At 51.3% G+C, this 21,064-nt stretch overlaps 1 protein-coding gene across 2 annotated transcripts in view; it reads left to right on the top strand.

The window, feature by feature from the left end:
* TSPAN32 (tetraspanin 32) overlaps nucleotides 1-16,410 on the top strand; it is a 39,038-nt gene extending 22,628 nt beyond the window's left edge. The window contains exons 6-9 of one of the 2 annotated variants that reach the window (XM_054390380.1): nucleotides 2,506-2,598; nucleotides 4,518-4,601; nucleotides 11,451-11,542; nucleotides 16,236-16,410. In XM_054390380.1, coding sequence (XP_054246355.1) covers nucleotides 2,506-2,598; nucleotides 4,518-4,601; nucleotides 11,451-11,542; nucleotides 16,236-16,320 — 354 coding nt within the window. In that variant the 3' untranslated portion in view covers nucleotides 16,321-16,410. Of the gene's footprint in view, nucleotides 1-2,505; nucleotides 2,599-4,517; nucleotides 4,602-11,450; nucleotides 13,609-16,235 lie in introns of those variants that run through there. The other variant, XM_054390381.1, reaches the window with a different exon arrangement.
* Nucleotides 16,411-21,064: the final 4,654 nt, after the last annotated feature.

Raw genomic sequence — 21,064 nt, 5'->3', positions numbered from 1 at the left:
AGAGAGGTGGGGATTCATGGAATCACACAGAATTACAGAATGAGAGGGGTTGGAATGTCTGGAGATCATCTGTCAGAGGAGGTTCACCTAGATCAGGTTGCACAGGATGGCACCCAGACAGATTTTGAATGACTCCTGAGGTGGAGACTCCACCACTTCTCCAGGCAGCCTGTTTCAGTGTTCCACCACCCTTAAAGTAAAGGAGTTCCTTCTCATGTTTAGATGGAACTTCCTATGTTCAGCCTCCTAAGTGTCTGTCACCTCCTGTGCTGTCACTGGGCACCACTGAAAAAAGCCTGGTCCCATCCTCCTGCCACCCACCCTTGAAGTACTGATAAGCATTGAGAAGATCCCTACTCAGTCTTCTCTTCTCCAGGCTAAAAGCCCCAAGTCTCTCTCAGCCTTTCCTCATAAGAGATGTTCCAGTCCCCTAATCATCTTTGCAGCCCTTTGCTGTGCTCTCTGAAGCAGTTCCTTGTCCTTCCTAAGCTGGGGAGCCCACAAACTGGACACACTGTAGGAATATTTGGACTTGGTTCATTCTGTTCACCCTGGATCCTATGGCTGGAGAGCACCAGAGGCTACCTGGTCTCCTGCAGTGCTGGAGGCTGCCAGCAAGCTCCACAAAGCCACCAGCCAGGGCTCTGTTGGTGCAGGGGACTTCTCTGTAGCTCACAGTGGGTGGGCAGGGGAGGTTACCCAGAGCACAGGGAGGGCACTTGCCTTAAAAGCCACAGGAGGTGAGTGAGGATGGGCCCTGTGGTGAGAAGCTCCTGAGTCCCCACTGAGGAAAGGAGATGCTGTCTCCATGCACAGCAGGGCCTGTTTGGGTAGTGACTTCATGGCACACAGCACTGCTGGATGGGAAGCTCTGATCCCAGACACCTCCCAGGCAACTCCCTTCAGCCTTCTGTGTTTTCTTAAATCACCACAAGAAGTACATTCCAAAGCTGCTTTCATCTGTGCTTCTCCAAACCCAGAGAAGGGCAGAGGCTTCTCCCTGCAGCCCTGGTGGTGACCCTCAGAGCCTCGAGCAGGCGTGGTGGTGCTTGCTCTGCAGGGATCTGGAGTCCCCCTGGGTGAGGAGAACCAGGCACAGTACCCAGCTGCAGCAGTTGCTTACTTTAGCCACTGCAATTGATGGAGAAACACTTCTTTTAGACATTTCTCTCTCTCTTTCTTTCTTTCTTTTTCTTCCTTCCTTCCTTCCTTCCTTCCTTCCTTCCTTCCTTCCTTCCTTCCTTCCTTCCTTCCTTCCTCTCCCTTTTTTCTTTCTTTCTCTTTCTTTTTCTCTCTTTCTTTTTCTCTCTTTCTTTCTCTCTTTCTTTTTCTCTTTCTTTTTCTCTCTTTCTTTTTCTCTCTTTTTCTCTCTTTCTTTATCTCTCTTTTTCTCTCTTTCTTTATCTCTCTTTTTCTCTCTTTCTTTTTCTCTCTTTCTTTATCTCTCTTTTTCTCTCTTTCTTTTTCTCTCTTTCTTTATCTCTTTCTTTCTCTCTTTCTTTCTCTCTTTTCTTTCTTTCTCTTTCTTTTTCTCTCTTTCTTTCTCTTTTTCTCTCTATCTTTCTTTTTCTCTCTTTCTTTTTCTCTTTCTTTCTCTCTTTCTTTTTCTCTCTTTCTTTCTTTCTTTCTTTTTCTCTCTTTCTCTCTTTCTTTTTCTCTCTTTCTTTCTCTCTTCTTTTTCTCTCTTCTTTTTCTCTTTTCTCTCTTTCTTTTTCTCTCTTTTTCTCTCTTCTTTCTCTCTTTCTCTCTTTCTCTCTTTCTTCTCTTTCTTTTCTCTTTCTTTCTTCTTTCTCTCTTTCTTTTTCTCTCTTTCTTTTTACTCTTTCTTCTCTCTTTCTTTTTCTCTCTTTCTTTCTCTCTTTCTTTCTCTCTTTCTTTTTCTCTCTTTCTCTCTTTCTTTTTCTCTCTTTCTCTCTTTGTTTTTCTCTCTTTCTTTCTCTCTTTCTTTTTCTCTCTTTCTTTTTCTCTCTTTTTCTCTCTTTCTTTTTCTCTCTTTTTCTCTCTTTTTCTCTCTTTTTCTCTCTTTTTCTCTCTTTTTCTCTCTTTCTTTTTCTCTCTTTCTTTTTCTCTCTTTCTTTTTCTCTCTTTCTTTTTCTCTCTTTCTTTCTCTCTTTCTTTCTCTCCTTCTTCTGGCTACAGGAAACCAGCTCCACAGTAGGTGTTGCTGTGGATGTCCTCCAGCCCATAATATAAGCACTGTAACCATGATCCTGTGCATCTCATGGTGTTCCAGGGCAGCCTCTGTAAGAGCTGTTGTGACCATGGAGGGAAGGTCCCAGCCCCAGGCAGCACTCCTGGAGGACCATGGGCAAGTTCAGGGCCTCTGAATTTCACCTCCATCACTGCAGCTGCTGATTGCACTCCAGATGTTTCTCTCCTTGCAGCCCTGGCTTGTGTAGCCCTGCCTGGGGCAGCAAGGAGGAAGTGTGGTGGCCTCTCACCAGCACCTGGTGGCAATGGGGAAGCAAATGGTAGGCTGCTGACAGACCTCTCCCTCTCTTCCAGTTCCTGTGCTGTGGGAAACACTCTCCATTTGGGGACACAGGCAACATTGAGCAGAAGCTATGCCCACCTGGGCAGGCCTGGGATGCAGGACAGGTAAGGGAAAGGTTGGGGCTGTGCCACTACTCACTGTTAAAAGCTTGCTGGTGTGGTGGTGAGAACTGTGGGGTTTTCATGGCCTGGGGGTGCTATGGGCTGAGGTTTGTTTCCTTGGGGTTTTGTTGCCTCAGTGAGGAGATGTCTCACCCACTGGGGGAGCCCCAGTAGATCAGCAGGTCTCAGAGCTGCAGTTGTGGTTTCCTCTACAGCTCTAGAAAGCCTTCCAAACTGTTGTGTTTACAGCTTGTCACATCCCCCCAGCTTCCTCCTCATCTCCTCTGTGTGCAGAGTGTGAGATATCACAGACATGTATCTCAGCTCAACAAATCTGTTGGACCTTTCCTTCTCACACTAGTTTCTGAGGCTTAGTAGATGTCCCACCCACAGCAGATGTGGGTTTTGCTGTAATTCCTTTTCCCCAAGGCATTAAACAGGCACTAAAATGAGAAACTTGTGAAGCAGGATGATGATGCCCAGCAGTAGCATCCTCAAGTACACTTCATTCCTCCTCTTCACAGTGCTTTAGTGAAGAGGATGGAGAAGCCACCACTACTAGACTGTCTCTGCCACAAGGTAGACTTCGTGGTCTCTAAGCAAATCTGTTTAATGATTATTTCTCTTCCCCTGGAGTAGCCAAATCAGCTGAAGTAGCTGCAGCTGCCAGTACCAGTATGTGTGCTGCCCCTAGGAAAAGCAAAACCATGTTGCTACAGCTACAGAAAAACATTGTCCTTAGGGGAAGGTGTGATGTGCCAACAGGACACTGGTGTGCAGGCACACAGCAGCTCAGGGAGCAGCATTTCAAAGTGCTGCCTCAGGGGATGTCCCATCTCAGACAGAGTCATAGTATCATGGAATGGCTTAGGCTGGAAGGGACCTCAGAGCTCATCTACCATGGGCAGGGATGCCTCTCAACTAGACTCAGCTGCTCAAGGCCTCATCCAACCTGCCTTGAACACCTCTAGGGAAGAGGCATCCAGAACCTCCCTGGGCAACCTATTGCAGAGTCTCACCACCCTTGCACTGCAGAACTTCTTCCTAAGATCCAGTCTAACCCTGCTCTTCCCCAGCTTCAAACCATTTCCCCTTGTCCTGTCACTAGACACCCTGATGAGAAGTCCCTCTGCAGCCTTCCTGTAGGATCCCTTCTGGTGTTGGAAGTCAAACTCACTTCAAAGAGCAGGAGGGGAGAGCAGAGGAAAACCAGCACCATGGGGGTGACTCTGCTCCTCCTCCACTCCTGCTTTGTGTTTCCTTTAGTGGTGAGTGAGTGGAAGGATGCATTTTGCAACCCAGCAGTGTCTGTTCACTGCTGCACATTCACTCTCTGGCTTTGAGCACGCTTAGCTTGCTCTACAAATGACTTCATGGAGGACATCCTTTTGCCTTTGGAAATGGCTCCTTTGGCTAACACTTCCTGGAGTTCCACAAGGCTGCTGGCAGGCTTGCAGCTGCTGCATGTTAAGGCTTGTGACACCTTGTGAAATGGAGCTCTTCATTAGCATCTGTGTGGAACGTGGTCAGCATCATGGTGTGCTCTGCTCTGACCTCTTTCCCCCTCTTTCCCCTCTTTCTTCTTTCCCCCTCTTTCTTCTTTCCCCCTCTTTCTTCTTTCCCCCTCTTTCTTCTTTCCCCCTCTTTCCATTTGCCAGTGGGTGGAAAGAAAAAAGCTTTTGCATGGCCATACTCATGACCTGTGTGCACAGATCCCCAACTCCCCCCAAGCCCAAAACACCTCCCACCCAGGCAGTGTTGCAGTAACAGCAAACACACTGCAGGGGTTTGTCTTCCCAAGCTGCAGCAAGCAGCAGAGAGCACCCCCTCCTCGGCTCCACGGTCTGGCAGTGCAGCTGGGGGGACAAAACCCCCTCCCTGAGCTGCTGCCAGGCTGCAAGGGTTTCTTTCTCTCCTCCCAGGATTGCCTTCGAGGGATCCAGCACTTCCTGAGGAAGCACATGGACTTTGTCTCCACACTCCTGGGCATCACCATTGCCTTCATGGTAGCTATATCTGTTCCTTTGCATTTTGACCCCAAAACCCAGCCTCCAGTGGGGGAGGTGTATCCTAAATTAGCCCTCAGAAGCTGAGATTGGTTTTTTTGGTCGTTTTGGAAACAGGCAGCAGAGAAACAAGTGGTGGTAAGGCTCCACCATGGAAATAAAGAAAGGGCCAGGAGCTGACTTGGCCAGGCTGAGGGCCAGAGGCATTTTCCTGCAGGAGTAGACTCCCTGCATGCTTTTTCTGCCCACCCAGGCACAGCAACTGGGAGCAGGAAGCAGCAGGAGCGAGCTGCAGCAGCATCTCCATTTCATCCAGCTAGGCATGCCTGCACATCTCCTGCAAATAAGAAGCCACATTGCCTGGTGCAGGGCTTGTGACTCCAAAGGGAAGCTGGCAGCAATTTTGGGAAAGGAGATACAGTAAAAGCTCCATGTTTGGGGAGCCTGGTGCCTCTCCTTGCCCAGTACTCACTGGCTGCCTCCCAGTTCAATCTAGGAAGTCTCTTTGTGCAACCAGAGCTGGAAGTTCTTGAAAGCTACTGAGCATCAGCAGTGGAGCTGGGAAAGCTGTGCAGAAAAAGGGCTCATCCTATTAATTACAACTAATGAAGCTGGTAAGGTGCCTCTTGGGCAGTGATTGGAGGAAGCAGGCTGCAAAGGAGAGGAGCAGGCTGCAAAGGAGAGAGGAGCAGGCTGCAAAGGAGAGAAAAGGAGAGAGGAGCAGGCTGCAAAGGAGAGGAGCAGGCTGCAAAGGAGAGAGGAGCAGGCTGCAAAGGAGAGAGAAGCAGGCTGCAAAGGAGAGAGGAGCAGGCTGCAAAGGAGAGAGGAGCAGGCTGCAAAGGAGAGAAAAGGAGAGAGGAGCAGGCTGCAAAGGAGAGAGGAGCAGGCTGCAAAGGAGAGGAGCAGGCTGCAAAGGAGAGAGGAGCAGGCTGCAAAGGAGAGGAGCAGGCTGCAAAGGAGAGAGGAGCAGGCTGCAAAGGAGAGAGGAGGAGGCTGCAAAGGAGAGGAGCAAGAGAGAGGAGCAGGCTGCAAAGGAGAGGAGCAGGCTGCAAAGGAGAGAGGAGCAGGCTGCAAAGGAGAGAGGAGCAGGCTGCAAAGGAGAGGAGCAGGCTGCAAAGGAGAGAGGAGCAGGCTGCAAAGGAGAGGAGCAGGCTGCAAAGGAGAGAGGAGCAGGCTGCAAAGGAGAGAGGAGCAGGCTGCAAAGGAGAGAGGAGCAGGCTGCAAAGGAGAGAAAAGGAGAGAGGAGCAGGCTGCAAAGGAGAGAGGAGCAGGCTGCAAAGGAGAGGAGCAGGCTGCAAAGGAGAGAGGAGCAGGCTACAAAGGAGAGGGGAGCAGGCTGCAAAGGAGAGAGGAGCAGGCTGCAAAGGAGAGAGGAGCAGGCTGCAAAGGAGAGAGAAGCAGGCTGCAAAGGAGAGAGGAGCAGGCTGCAAAGGAGAGAGGAGCAGGCTGCAAAGGAGAGAAAAGGAGAGAGGAGCAGGCTGCAAAGGAGAGAGGAGCAGGCTAAAAAGGAGAGGAGCAGGCTGCAAAGGAGAGAGGAGCAGGCTGCAAAGGAGAGGAGCAGGCTGCAAAGGAGAGAGGAGCAGGCTGCAAAGGAGAGAGGAGCAGGCTGCAAAGGAGAGAGGAGCAGGCTGCAAAGGAGAGGAGCAGGCTGCAAAGGAGAGAGGAGCAGGCTGCAAAGGAGAGAGGAGCAGGCTGCAAAGGAGAGGAGCAGGCTGCAAAGGAGAGAGGAGCAGGCTGCAAAGGAGAGGAGCAGCTGCAAAGGAGAGAGGAGCAGGCTGCAAAGGAGAGGAGCAGGCTGCAAAGGAGAGAGGAGCAGGCTGCAAAGGAGAGAGGAGCAGGCTGCAAAGGAGAGGAGCAGGCTGCAAAGGAGAGAGGAGCAGGCTGCAAAGGAGAGGAGCAGGCTGCAAAGGAGAGAGGAGCAGGCTGCAAAGGAGAGAGGAGCAGGCTGCAAAGGAGAGAAGAGAGGAGCAGGCTGCAAAGGAGAGAAAGGAGAGAGGAGCAGGCTGCAAAGGAGAGAGGAGCAGGCTGCAAAGGAGAGAAGGAGAGAGGAGCAGGCTGCAAAGGAGAGAGGAGCAGGCTGCAAAGGAGAGGAGCAGGCTGCAAAGGAGAGGAGCAGGCTGCAAAGGAGAGAGGAGCAGGCTGCAAAGGAGAGAGGAGCAGGCTGCAAAGGAGAGAGGAGCAGGCTGCAAAGGAGAGGAGCAGGCTGCAAAGGAGAGAGGAGCAGGCTGCAAAGGAGAGAGGAGCAGGCTGCAAAGGAGAGAAAAGGAGAGAGGAGCAGGCTGCAAAGGAGAGAAAAGGAGAGAGGAGCAGGCTGCAAAGGAGAGAGGAGCAGGCTGCAAAGGAGAGAGGAGCAGGCTGCAAAGGAGAGAGGAGCAGGCTGCAAAGGAGAGAGGAGCAGGCTGCAAAGGAGAGAGGAGCAGGCTGCAAAGGAGAGAGAAGCAGGCTGCAAAGGAGAGAGGAGCAGGCTGCAAAGGAGAGGAGCAGGCTGCAAAGGAGAGAGGAGCAGGCTGCAAAGGAGAGAGGAGCAGGCTGCAAAGGAGAGGAGCAGGCTGCAAAGGAGAGAGGAGCAGGCTGCAAAGGAGAGGAGCAGGCTGCAAAGGAGAGAGGAGCAGGCTGCAAAGGAGAGGAGCAGGCTGCAAAGGAGAGAGGAGCAGGCTGCAAAGGAGAGAGGAGCAGGCTGCAAAGGAGAGGAGCAGGCTGCAAAGGAGAGAGGAGCAGGCTGCAAAGGAGAGGAGCAGGCTGCAAAGGAGAGAGGAGCAGGCTGCAAAGGAGAGAGAGGGAAGGAGGAGCAGGCTGCAAAGGAGAGGAGCAGGCTGCAAAGGAGAGAGGAGCAGGCTGCAAAAGGGAGAGAGGAGCAGGCTGCAAAGGAGAGAGGAGCAGGCTGCAAAGGAGAGGAGAGAGGAGCAGGCTGCAAAGGAGAGAGGAGCAGGCTGCAAAGGAGAGGAGCAGGCTGCAAAGGAGAGAGGAGCAGGCTGCAAAGGAGAGAGGAGCAGGCTGCAAAGGAGAGAGGAGCAGGCTGCAAACGAGAGGAGCAGGCTGCAAAGGAGAGAGGAGCAGGCTGCAAAGGAGAGAGGAGCAGGCTGCAAAGGAGAGGAGCAGGCTGCAAAGGAGAGAGGAGCAGGCTGCAAAGGAGAGGAGCAGGCTGCAAAGGAGAGAGGAGCAGGCTGCAAAGGAGAGAGGAGGCTGCAAAGGAGGAGCAGCTGCAAAGGAGAGAGGAGCAGGCTGCAAAGGAGAGGAGCAGGCTGCAAAGGAGAGAGGAGCAGGCTGCAAAGGAGAGGAGAGGCTGCAAAGGAGAGGAGCAGCTGCAAAGGAGAGAGGAGCAGGCTGCAAAGGAGAGGAGCAGGCTGCAAAGGAGAGAGGAGCAGGCTGCAAAGGAGAGAGGAGCAGGCTGCAAAGGAGAGGAGCAGGCTGCAAAGGAGAGAGGAGCAGGCTGCAAAGGAGAGGAGCAGGCTGCAAAGGAGAGGAGCAGGCTGCAAAGGAGAGGAGCAGGCTGCAAAGGAGAGAGGAGCAGGCTGCAAAGGAGAGAGGAGCAGGCTGCAAAGGAGAGGAGCAGGCTGCAAAGGAGAGGAGCAGGCTGCAAAGGAGAGGAGCAGGCTGCAAAGGAGGAGAGGAAGGAGGAGCAGGCTGCAAAGGAGAGAGGAGCAGGCTGCAAAGGAGAGAGGAGCAGGCTGCAAAGGAGAGGAGCAGGCTGCAAAGGAGAGAGGAGCAGGCTGCAAAGGAGAGGAGCAGGCTGCAAAGGAGAGGAGCAGGCTGCAAAGGAGAGAGGAGCAGGCTGCAAAGGAGAGGAGCAGGCTGCAAAGGAGAGAGGAGCAGGCTGCAAAGGAGAGGAGCAGGCTGCAAAGGAGAGGAGCAGGCTGCAAAGGAGAGAGGAGCAGGCTGCAAAGGAGAGGAGCAGGCTGCAAAGGAGATAGGAGCAGGCTGCAAAGGAGAGAGGAGCAGAGCATGTTGCATGGGCTGCCAGAGACTGGCTTTGAAGGAGCATCTTGCAGAGGAGAGGTGGGAGCATCTCCAGAGGATGGCTTGAGTAGAAAGGGTCTGTACTCAATTTGTGAGTCTCATTTGGGGTGAGAAAAAGAGGAAGAATGAAATACTGCCAGAGAAATGTCCTTCAGCAATGAGGGGGCTTGATGGCTGCCTGGGGATGATTCCTTCAGAGCTGGAGAGTGCTACTAATTAAATCAAGCCTGCTCATGTGCCCACCCACTGCCTGGCAGAGGTGTGTTGCAGGAATCCCCCCAGTGCAGGGCCCTGCATGTGTGGTGAAGCATGCCAGAAAGGACTGCAGGCCAGGAGAGTCTCTGCCTTGCTGTGAAGGAGGCTGTCAGGCCTGCTGGGATACCTTCTTGCTGCTTCCCATGCAGCCTTTCCTGGCCAAACATCTGTTTGCTTTTACTCCTTGTGTCCACCTGGCACAACTCTGGGCCAGCAGACTCTTCTCCATCTCAAGAGAGACAGAGACCTGCTGGAGAGAATGCAATGGAGAGAGAGCCACAGGGATGATCAGGGGACTTGAGCATCTCCCCTCTGAAGAGAGACTGAGAGCCCTGGGGCTGTTTAGTCTGGAGAGGAGAAGGCTGAGAGGGGATCTGATCAGTGTCCATCTGAGGGGTGGGTGTCAAGTGGAGGGGGCCAGGCTCTTTTGGGTGGTGCACAGTAATAAGCCAAGAAAAGCAGGTTCAAGCTTGAACATAGGAGATTTCACCTCAACATGAGGAGAAACTTCTTTCCAGTGAGGGTGACAGAGCCCTGGAACAGGCTGCCCAGGGGGGTTGTGGAGTCTCCTTCTCTGGAGACTTTCCAAACCCACCTGGATGCATTCCTGTGCAGACTACCCTAAGTGATGCTGCTCTGGCAGGGGGATTGGAGCTGATGATCTCTGGAGGTCCCTTCCAACCTCTAATGCACCCCAGAGGAGCAAACCCTTCTGTATTTCACACTGCCAGCAGTGACTCAGGAAAGCCATCAGGTGCTGGTAGGTGACTAGAAACACCAAGTCCCATTGTCAGGATTTGGTGTGGCTTTCTCATTTTCCTCAGCTGCAGGAGGAATTTCCCTGCAGCTCTGCTCAGCCAGAGGCAGGAGGGTATTCATTGCAGATCTATTTTTTTTTTCCCAGCCTGATGCTGGAGCCAGATAAGGTGGCTGGCTTTGAGGCACGTGCGAGAGGAAATCTCACTGCACAGCTCACTATTGTGGTGGCAGGATGCAAAGGAAGAGCAAGATGAGGGCTGCAGCTGCTCTGATGTCACTGTCCCTCAGCCAACAATGCACACACAGCCTCAGCTCAAGCTGCAAGCAAAGGCCCTGGCATGTTGGAGCAGACTTGTAGGGAAGAGGCTGGTGAGAGGTCTGGAGCACAGCCCTATGAGGAGAGGCTGAGGGAGCTGGGACTGTTTAGCCTGGAGAAGAGGAGGCTCAGGGGAGACCTCATTGCTGTCTACAACTACCTGAAGGGAGGTTGTAGCCAGGAGGGGGTTGGTCTCTTCTCCAGGCAACCAGCACCAGAACAAGAGGACACAGTCTGAAGCTGCACCAGGGCAGGTTTAGGCTCAAGGTGAGGAGAAAGTTCTTCACAGAAAGAGTAATTGGCCTTGGAATGTGCTGCCCAGGGAGGTGGTGGAGTCACCATCCCTGGAGGTGTCCAAAAAAAGCTTGGATGTGGCCCTTGGAGCCATGGTTTAGTTGTCAGGTGGTGTTAGGTATTAGGTCATAGGTTGGACTTGATGAGCTCTGAGGTCTTTTCCAACCTGGTTGATTCTGGGATTCTGTAATAGTTCCAAACTGAACGAGGGGAGGTTTCGATTTAGATATTGGGAAGAAATTCTTCCCCATGAGGGTGGTGAGGTGCTGGAACAGGTGGCCCAGAGAGGTTGTGGGTGCCCCATCCCTGGTAATGTTCAAGGCCAGCTTTGATGGGGCTCTGAGCAACCTGCTCTAGTGGAAGGTGTCCTTGCCCATGGAACTAGGTGATCTTTAGGGTCCCTTCCAGCCCAGATGAGTCTCTAACAGGACAAGAGGGAATTGATTGAAGTTTGAGGAGGGCAGATTCAGCCTGGAGATTAGGAAGAAATTCTTCAGCATGAGGGTGGTGAGATACTGGAACAAGTTGCCCAGGGAGGTTATGGGTGCCCCCTCCCTGGAGGTGCTCAAGGCCAGGTTGGATGAGGCCTTGAGCAATGTGGTGTCCCTGCCATGGCAGGGGGGGTTGGAAACAAATGATCTTCAGGATCCCTTCCAACCTAAACCAGTCTATGAATCTATGATTGTGTGAGCTCTCCTGTCCTCTACATTCACCAGCATGCACATGCATAGGCTGGGGCTTGGGGGTTGCTAGAAGATTTTTGTTCTCTTGGGGGTTTTCATTCCAAACAATATATCAGGTTGGGTTTTTTTGATTGTTTGGTTTGGTTGATTTGGTTGGGGTTTTTTTCCTTCCTATTTGCTTTTACCAAAGGCTGTTAGGAGAAGGAGATGTTTGTCTGTGTAGAGGAATGCTCCGTGGCAGGAATTTGAATCCTGAATTTCCTGGTTTCATCTCATTTCTTGCTATTTTTAGCACGGGCTTTGAGCCATACTCTGCTAATTTCAATCAGATGCTTTAACCACATGTTAGGCTTGGGGTTTTGGTTTGGGGTTGGTTGGTTTGTTTTTTTCCCCTCCCATGATGGAATTGATGTTCACCATTTGACTGGAAAACAGCCCTCAAGAAAAATGTGATGTGCTGGTACATGAATCCAGAAGTGCCAAGTGGACTAATGGGCAATGCTTATGGTGGCTTCTTTGCACAGAGCGAGCATCATCATCAGTTCAGCATTTAATTGTGTGCCCATCTCCTTTATTGTCCTTTAGGTTTATGGGATGATCCTGACTTCATTCCTCTGGTTCTCCATCCACTTCAGCAGCAACCTGGCCCGGAAAGGCAAATACGTCCTGAGGCAGAGGTAGAAATCTGCTGCCTGGGCATCCTGAGCAGGCAGAGCCAGCTCTTGGTGCAAGAGGAGATCTGAAGTCACCCAGCAGGGTGCTGCCTGGGGACAGGCAGTGGGGTGTGTCCTCTTCTGCACTACAAACTGCTGTGCTGGTGGAGCAGCTGATGCTCAGCAGAGGAGTAGTCCCACACCTGCACAGAGAGCAGACAAGGACTGAGACATATGCCCATGGGCTCAGAGGTGCAGATCTCTTCACCAGGGGGTGGATGGGGCTGGATCTCCACAAGCAGGACACAAACCAGGCAAGAGGGCAAGAACCAAGAAAAGAGCCCAACAAAAATCACAGCACAAAAGCAAACTTCTCTTGGGCTGTTGCTGAGCAGTTCCCTGTGGCCCCCAGGGGTGCAGTGCTTCAGGGAATATAGCTTTGGATCACAGCCCAGGAGCAATCTTGGGCTCTTTTGGCAAACACATGGACACAAAGTGTGTCACTGCTGATGGGAAATGTGCTCTCCTAGCCTGGACATTTGTAATGGTTGACTTTGGCCACGTTTCTGCCCGTGCTCAAGTGTGTTGGCATCCAACAGCTGTGGGCTGGTTTTCCCCTGTCCTCAAACATTGCTGGATTTACAGAGCTCTCAGTGGAGATCATGGGGGAAAAAAAAAATCAGAAAGCAGTGCAGCAGCTTTGAAACAAATGCTCAGCATAAGGCCATATCCCTCTGTTATTCCTCCCTGCTCATGCAATCCACCATTATTTTTTAATTCCTAGGATTTAGTCAACCTCCCAGAGCTTGCAGCCACACTGATTTCACAGGTTTGCTCAGCCTCCAGCTGTAGCACTGTGTTTATCTGGCTTCACTGACCCACTGTGCTCTTGTGCAACACAAAAGGACTTTGATACTGCACATACAGGCAGGACTGAAGCTTAAACCTGTAAGAGGACAGGAGTGATCTTCAGCCAGGTCACAAAAGCCAATGTCCATCTGCATGTCCTCTTTACATCACCCCATCAACAGCAAACAGAAATCTAAGAAGCCTCAATCCACTGAAGAGCTCAGCTCTCAGTCTACCTAGAAACAGCTCCCTGGTGTGCTTTGCCCTCATTGCAAGGAGGCAGAGCCACTGCTGAACTGAAACTCATCACTGCAATGGGTTTAGGACCTGCTGGAAAAGCTTCTGTGGCCAGGTGGAACCAACAACAGCTTTCATCCTCCTCCTTCATTGTGGTGTTCAGTCAGGAGGTTGTTCAGCCTGGAGAAAAGGAGGCTTGGGGGAGACCTCACTCTCTACAACTCCCTGAAAAGGAGGTGGTAGTGAGCTGGGTGTTGGTCTCTTGGGGCTGTTTCCTCTTGTCACTAGGCAGAAGTTGTGCCAGGGGAGATTTAGGTTGGACTTTAGGGAAAATTTCTTCCCTGAAGGGTTGTCAAGGCCTGGAACAGGCTCCCCAGGGCAGTGGTGGAGTCCCCACCCCTGGAGGGATTTAAAAGCTGTGCAGGTGTGAGACTAAGGGATGTGGTTTAGTGGTAACTTGGCAATGCTAGGTCAGCAGTTGGACTTGGTGATCTTAAAGGTCTCTTCCAACCACAACAATTCTACCATTCCCTGAAAACCAGTAAGTAGCAATTGTTTATGGAGATAAATGTGGAAGTCCCCCTGCTGATGTTCAGGACAGGTCCTGATCCTCAGGCAGGGGTTGCTACCTATACAAGAACAGCAGTCCAGCCTGCAGCACCTGGTTGGCATTTGAGCATGGAAAGAATTGTGTTGAGGGGGTGGGAAAGGGCTCTCACTCCTCAGCCTACTCTCCTGGAACCAGAAGAGCTTCACCACTGACTCCACTGGGAAGAAGGATGAAGTTCAGACTGCTCCAGAGTATTACCCCAGCTACCTCCTGGCAGTCACCAAGGCACCTTGGTGTAGTAGTGATGTGCATGACCCACCTGCAGCAGTGGGGAAAGATTCACTTAGCTGTAGCTGTCTGTTCTTAAGTATATCACTCCCTGGAGAGAGACAATCTCTCTTGTGAGCTCCAGCTGCTATTGTCCAGGCCACTGCCATTGTTATCCCTCAGACCAGCTGGCAGCTCCTGTGACTCATGGGTGCTTCAATAAAGATGAATTTCTTGCAGGCCTTCATTCCTTCCCTTTCTCTGCCCTGCTTGAGGCTGCCTGTGTTGCTTGGGGTAGGGGTGGGGGTGGGTGATTACAGCATGGAGAACCTTTTGTCATTCTCAGTGCTAGGAAGAGATATTCCCTGGGCAGCTGGATCTCATCTGTCCCAGCACCTGAGTTGAGTGTTGGTTCTCTGGAGGAAAAGGAACTCTTTATTAGCCTCAACCTACCCTCAGCCAGCTGCTGGGGCAGCAGGGGGGTATCTCACAAGGGGTAATGCAAGCAAGGGCAGGAAAATGCTTAAGGATAAGGCTAAGCAATAAGAAGTGGAGGATTTCTGAGAGACATCTCTCTGGTTTCACGTTTTTAAACACTAGGTAGTCAGGTCTGGCCCCCTGCTCTGTGTGGGTGGAACAAATGATGTTCTGCCATCTCAGAAAAGCTGCAGAGGATTACAGAATGTGAGGGGTTGGAGTGTTAGGGACCTCCAGAAATCATGGAGTCCAACCCCCCTGCCAAAGCAGGGTCACCTAGGGCAGGCTGCACAGGAAGGCATCCAGGTGAGTTTTGAAAGTCTCCAGAGAAGGAAACTCCCCACCCCTCTTGGCAGCCTGCTCCAGCACCCTCACTGTGAAGAAGTGCCACTGCCAAGACTGCTAAAGCTTCAGGTGCTCCTCCTTCTCAGGTCAGTTTTTGAGGTAAAGGGATGATTAGAGATGACAGCAGCACGTACATGGTAGAGAAACCTGAAAGGCCATCAGATCCCTCTCACCCAGCTCTTGCTCCCCTGGAATCACTTGTGATCACTGCAGCTTCACCAGAGGTAGCAGGTAGGGTGTGTGGGGAGCTGGTGTTCTCACACCTCTGTTCTGGTGGCAGCAGGGATGAGAACGTGACCCACACCAAACCATCTTGTGAGGGGATAATGCACCTGGAGAGTCATCATTCCTTCTTCCTCCCAGCAAGCAGCAGACTGGAAGTGTGCAATTTCTTGTCCCAGGGAGGTGGAAGTCTCTTTCCTTCCGCTGACAGCAACCTCATGATCTTTATTCCTGTTCCACCCACTGCTGGAGTTCCCCTGCAAGGAGCAGCAGGCTTAAGGAGCAGGTGACAAAGCCATGCCCAGCTGGACACACTGCTGTCCCAGAGCTCTCCTGCAGCACCCTGTGCTGGCATCCCAATGTCATTTCCAGCAGGAGCAAAGCAGATGCCTTCAGCTCCTTGGTTTTCAGAAACCTCCTGCAGAGAAGAGCAGAGCAGCTGTAGAAGTGGCAGCACCCAGGGGTGCTTGAAGCCTATCCAATGTTTCTCAGGAGGAGAAAGAGTTAACTTCAGCTTTCCCATAAAGCTAAGTTTGAAGGCTTTCCTTTCATGTGATCAGCTTTAGTTTGGGGAAGCTTTCTGGTCATTTAAGCTGTCTGCTACTCTGGATGTGTCTACTAACTTCTAGAACTTGTTTCTTTCACTTTTTGTAACACCTGCATCTTTCTTTCTGGGATTCTTTTGCAGATGGCTGAGAAATCTCTCTCTCAGCTTTCATTTCTAAAATGTCTGTTTTCAGCTTGACTTTCTCTGTCTCTTCTCCTTTTTTTTTTTTTTTTTCCTCTTCAGTTCTGTGTCTTCCTGATCTGGCCTGCACTCTTTCCCATTCATATCTACTACTGTCTAGTGACAGGACAAGAGGGGATGGTTTGATGCTAGGGTTAGACTGGATCTTAGGAAGAAGTTCTTCAGTACAGGACTGATGAGACTCTGGAACAGGTTGCCCAAATTGAATAGGTTGAATACCCTGGGGGTGTTCAAGGCTAGATTGGATGAGGCCTTGGGCCCTTCCAACCCAAACCATTCTGTGAAGCTATGCAGCTCCCATTTTCCTTCAAGCATGCATAGTTATGCTCTCTGCTGTTGGAAGTCCTTCCCTCTGGCTGGAGGGAAGCTGTGAGGTGGGTGAGTGCTCCCTGGGTGTTTTCACACCTGGGTCAACAAAGAATCCCTGTCCTGAGTAATGTTTGCACTTGCTGGTCCCTAACCTGCTGCTCTGGGTGCCCTATTTACAGTTGTTGTGCAATGGGAGCAAACCCCCTGGAACATGTTAGTAAGCACTGCTGAGATTAACCTGGCATTGAGAAGAGCAGCAGAGAGCTGGGATGAGAGCTGAGCGGTGGGGCTGCAGAGCCAGCAGCCAGGCAGGCAAACACCTGCAGAGCCACTGAGCCTTCCCAAGCCTGGCAGGAGCAGAAGGTGGCTGCTGCAATCACATCAACACTCAGGCTCTTGCAGGACAGAAATCCTGATTTGTGTTGGCTTATGCAGGAGGGGTGAAAAAAAAGTAAAATAAAGAGAGAGCAAAAGTGCAAAGTTAAATATTTAATTGTGAATTGGCCCCGGGTAATTGTCAATTAAGCTCCAGCAATTATCAGTTAGTTCCACAACTGGAGGAGGCACTTAGTGCCATGGTTTAGTTGATTAGATGGCATTGGGTGATAGGTTGGACTTGACGATCTCAAAGGTCTTTTCCAACCTGGTTAATTCTCTGCTCCTGAGCAATCACAGCTTGTGCTCATGAGTTCCCTTTCTTCCTTTCCTTTCAGACAACCTCCCCAGCTCTATCTGAGCAGACAAGAACAAGGAGCAACCCAAGGGCAGGCAGGGCTGGGGAGCGTCAGCCCGTGGTAGCACTAAGAAGCCTTTTGTGCTGCTCTCCATCCTCCGCCGCCCACGCAGGGCTCAGGTCCTGCTCTGCCGCCGTCAGCAGTGATTTCCCCTGAGGCTCTGCATGGGGCTTGCCTCGTGCCTGCCGGTGGCCCCACCACAGCTTGCTTGTGAGCCAGGGGAGCTCTCCCAGTGCCCAACTGAAGGGCAGCAGTTGCTGCTGCTGCTGCTGCTGCTTCCATGCCTTGCTCATGCAGAACTGCAGGTAAGCAGGGCACAGCTTTGCATGGCAGTCCTGGATGCTCAGCCCTTTGGCAAATTCAGTTCTTCAGCACCTAGAAAATGCCCAGGAGGCTCAGAGTGCTTGTGAAAAGCACAGATGAAGCAGTTTGCTGGCTGCCTAGAAGGATTTGGTGGTGAGGAGAGTGGGAAACTTTCAGCCCTATAGTGTGCTGGCTTGGCTCCAAAAGCCTTTTGCTATTTCCTGCTTTATTGACTGTGTGTCTGCCAGTTCCCACTGCCCTCAAAAATAAAACTTCCTCCTGCAGCAGCCCCTTTGCTGTGCAGCTCTGGTTCATGCCTGCAGCAGGCTCCTGAAGGACAGTGCTGGGCAAGCCTTTAAACTGGCAGATTTCAGTGGACCTTTGTGGACCCAGGGTGATAAGAAAGTTCCTTACAAGGACATTGAGATGCTGGAATGTGTCCAGGGAAGGGCAACAAAGTTAGTAAGGGTCTGGAGACCTGCTGTTCTAATGAGAAGCAGCTGAGGGAACTGGGGTGGTTTAGCCTGGAGAAAAGGAGGCTGAGAGGAGATCTTCCTCTGCAACTCCCTGAAAAGGAAGTTGGAGCCAGGTAGGGGTCAGTCTCTTCTCCTGGGTAAAAAGTGACAGGACAAGAGAAAACAGCCTCAAGTTGTGCCAGGGGAGCTTTAAGTTGGACATGGGGAAAATTTCTTCCCTGAAGAGTTTTCAAGCCCTGGAACAGGCTGCCCAGGGCAGGGGTGGAGTCCCTCTTGCTGGAGGGATTTAAAAGCCATGTAGGTGTGGTGCTGAGGGACATGGTTTAGTGATGGTCTTGGCAGTGCTGGGTTAATAGTTGGGCTTGATGACCTCAAAGGTCTTTTTCAAGCTAAACAATTCTATGATTCTATATATTTTTTTCTAAGAAAGCATTTTTACCCAGGTGCAGAAGGAAGGTGTTTGCAGAAGCAGCTGCCTATAATTCTCTAGAAATGCAGGTAGATGCTCCATGCAGGAGATCTCCACCAGCTCAGCTGAAGGAGGGTAAGGTCAGAAGCTGCTCTGAAAGCAGCCTTGCAACAGTCATGTGAAGTGTTGTTGCTGTTCTCACTTTTAGTAAAATGTTGTAGTGGGGAAAGGGATTTTTTTTTTTCTTTGCTGTGCAGTTTCTCTTCTGGGAGGATGAGCAACCAGCAGCAAGCATCACCCCTGTCCTCTGGGAGATGTAGCACCAGGTGGGATGTGGGGAGAGCACAGAAGTGAAGAGGGGAAGCCCCAGAGCAGCCTTGGAGTCTGTTTTGGAAAACCTCACGTGGTTTGTGGTTTGCAGCTTTCAGCTGGAACTGCCAAACAGCCCAACTGCTGATGGGCTGCAGGCACACTGAGGGGGCTGCTTCACTCCCTACCCAGTACAAACCAGTGTGAGCTCCAGTCAGTGCATGGTTGGAAGGTCTGTCAAACAAGTAATGCCTGGAAGCAAGCTGCATATCTGCCCCTGCCAGGGGGGGATGGTGAGGAATAACTCCCAGGTCCTTATCTGCAGAGATCCAGGGTGGTTGCTCAGCAGCATGTGAGGAATCAGCACATCTTGGGACAAATGCTGCCAGCTGTGCCCTAAGGTACCAATCCACAGCTCCTCATACCCTCCTGCCTTAGCAGAGCACAGCTCCTCACACCCTCCTGCCTCCCAGATCACAGTTCACACTGTCTTGCCTCCCTTTGACTCCAGCCAGCAACAAGGAAAAGTCCTTCCCAGCATAGCTGCCAGGAAGATGCAGATCCCAGCATGGCTCTCCCAGGATCTCTGGGAGCAGCTGGCTGGCTGCCCATGTTACCCAAGGCAAAGTCTCCTCTCTCCACCCTCGGCATCGCTCAGTGCCATTGTTGAGCCTGGTGCTTGCTCCCAGCCCTGCTGGCTCTCTCTCCAGCCCTGTTGCATCAGCAAGAAGCGATTCCAATCTTTATTCACCTACTAATGAATTATACATTGATTATACAATAGCAGCTCTCTGCACCGAAGGGCTGGGCTCCTGCTCTCCCACATGGCATCTGGTGGAGCCTGGCTCAGCCCAGCTGCAGCTCATCCCTCTCTGATGCTCTGAGAAAAACCAATGTCCACTCCCTGGGCTCAGGAGCAGCAGAGCCTGAGCATGGGGAGCACCTGGGATGGATGGAGAATCCCACTCAGGTTTGCTCTCTCTCTGCCATAGCTCTGGTGGGAGTTGATGTTGTCCTTCCCCACCACCCCCCCTTCCTCCTCCTCCTCTTTATATAACCTGCCCCATCACCATAGATACGTTGACATAAATATTTAAAGATGGCAGAGAGACAGGCCATGCAGATGGGAACCATTTGGTGAGTTTATTAGAAACAGAAACTTCAGGCACAGCTACAAGTCTCTGCTTGCAGCATTCCCCTTCCCAAGAAGGCTTTGAGGCCAGTGTGACCTCTTGGGCTATTGTGGTGCTTTCAGCTGAGTTTACAAAGCTGGGCACAAGGATTTTGGGATGATCAAGCACCAACTGCTCCCACTGGGAACAGAAAAAGTATTCTGGAGGTGTTCCTCTAAATGCATGGATGAGGTTCTTGATATCATGTTTTCTACCCAGAACTGAAGGTGTTGGCTGGCTTCCCAAATGGTGCAGGCAGGCTTCTTCTGAGGGATGGAGCTCCATCTCTTCACTGCCATAGGCCAGTCCATGCCCTGCCACTTGCCCAGTCCTTGCCTTGAAAACCAGCATAGTGTGGTGCTGGTCACCTAGGATGCTGTTCTCACACACCCTGGGGCTACTTAGCCTTCCACAGGATGAATTTCTAAGCTTCTTTTCATGCATCTCCAAAAAAGTCCCATTTAAAGATTTTTTTAATGCTGTTGTTTGGTTTGTTGTTTTGCATTTCCTTTTTTTCCCACCACAGGTAAACTGGAACCCCAGGCTCTTTCTGACACACCTTCCACATGAAATTAGATGTGATAGTTAAAGGCTTACTAGGACCTCACCCACAAGATAATGTGCATTTGATTCCCATGGCTGGTCCAGCAGCTTTGTGCTGGCTGTGAGGAGGGCAAGGGGATTGCCATGCAAGGCCAAGCCAGAGCACCACACCACCCTGTGGTGTCCAGAGGATGAGGGACTCACATCTGCTCTCCCAAATCTCCTGGAGACCCTGGGTGTGAGAAGTTTAGAGCCTCTAATTGTTTAGAGATGCTGATTGTTTCACACCCTAGCTGCCAGCTGTTGAGGCACGTGTAGGAGGTAGGAGGTGGTGGGGAGGATGAGGCTCTGTCCTCTCCCCTCATCCCCCTCCATCCGTTTTTTTTTAAAAAAAAAAAAAAAACAAAACACCAAGAGGATTTAAGGCTGATGGACATCTCCCAGGCTCAAAGTCTCAGGGATAGGGATCTCCAAGTCCTGCTGCCATGGGACCACTGGCTAACCCCAGGGCTGGGAGAGAGCTCAAGCCACATCTGCTGTGAGGACCCTGGTGAGTCATACTCACTAATGTCAGCCATGCCAAAACCCACAAGCATGACACTGACTTTTATAAACAGGTACCCAGAAACCCCAAACCACTCCAGCTCAGCAGACAGAGGAGAACACTGCAAGAGCCTCAGCTCCCTGCTGCTTCTCTCTGCCTGCAGACCCAATTGCAACAGCAAATCGAAAAAGCCATTCTGGGCAGGGGAGAGTTTTTATTGTTTTATTTTTACTTTGGGGGGGTTGAGACCTTTATTTTTCACTGGTTTGGAGTTTACTTTTTCCTTTCAGCGATGAAGAAAGAAGCTCTGGGAGCTTCTTCAGCGGCCTGCCTGCAGCTGGCCGCTCTGTGAAAAGCTGTGCGTTCACACTCCGCCCTCAAACGCAGCCCATCCCTCTGAAGAGGGGAGTCATCAGCCCTATTCATAGCGCTCACACTCCACACCGACACACACGAACCCAATTTGTGCCAATTAGCTTTCCTTATTTATACTGCAGCCTTTCACACAGGGCTGATAAAGCTGCTGAGAGCCTTTGAAAGGCAGCGCTGGTGCTTTATGGACCGTGGAGTGTGACAAATGAATATACAACATCTGAAATCACATTTAATCTCGGGGAGCAGTGTATGTTATCTCCATACTGTGCCTCAGGGGTGGTTGGGGTTGATTTTTTTTTTTTTCCTTCCTGTACGTTAAGGTCAAAAGTTTTCAAGTATACCCAGCTGAGCTGCTTAAAAAAAGCCCCAACACAAAACCCCAACGAATGAAGCCTACATTTGGAGAGAGCTTGAAATCATTTTCCACTTCCAAGTCTTGGAAAGGATTGTGCTGGTACTGCCAGATGGGTGAACCCAGTTTAGACCCAGCAGGCTTTAGCCTGGGAGCTTCTTGATGTAGGAGTTGGTGTGGTTGTGCCTGCTCCCTCTGCCAGAGCCACATCTGGACCACAGCTCTGGGCAGCACATGCTCCAACATGGCCTGAAGAAGGGTCCCAGGACTGGGACTGTGTTAGCTCCAAACCAAACTGTTTGTTAGTACAATTTTCTGAGGGTAT

Source organism: Indicator indicator, chromosome 21 (genome assembly GCF_027791375.1).
Source record: "Indicator indicator isolate 239-I01 chromosome 21, UM_Iind_1.1, whole genome shotgun sequence".
Lineage (NCBI taxonomy): Eukaryota > Metazoa > Chordata > Aves > Piciformes > Indicatoridae > Indicator > Indicator indicator.
This window is presented reverse-complemented; position numbering and strand designations above follow the sequence as displayed.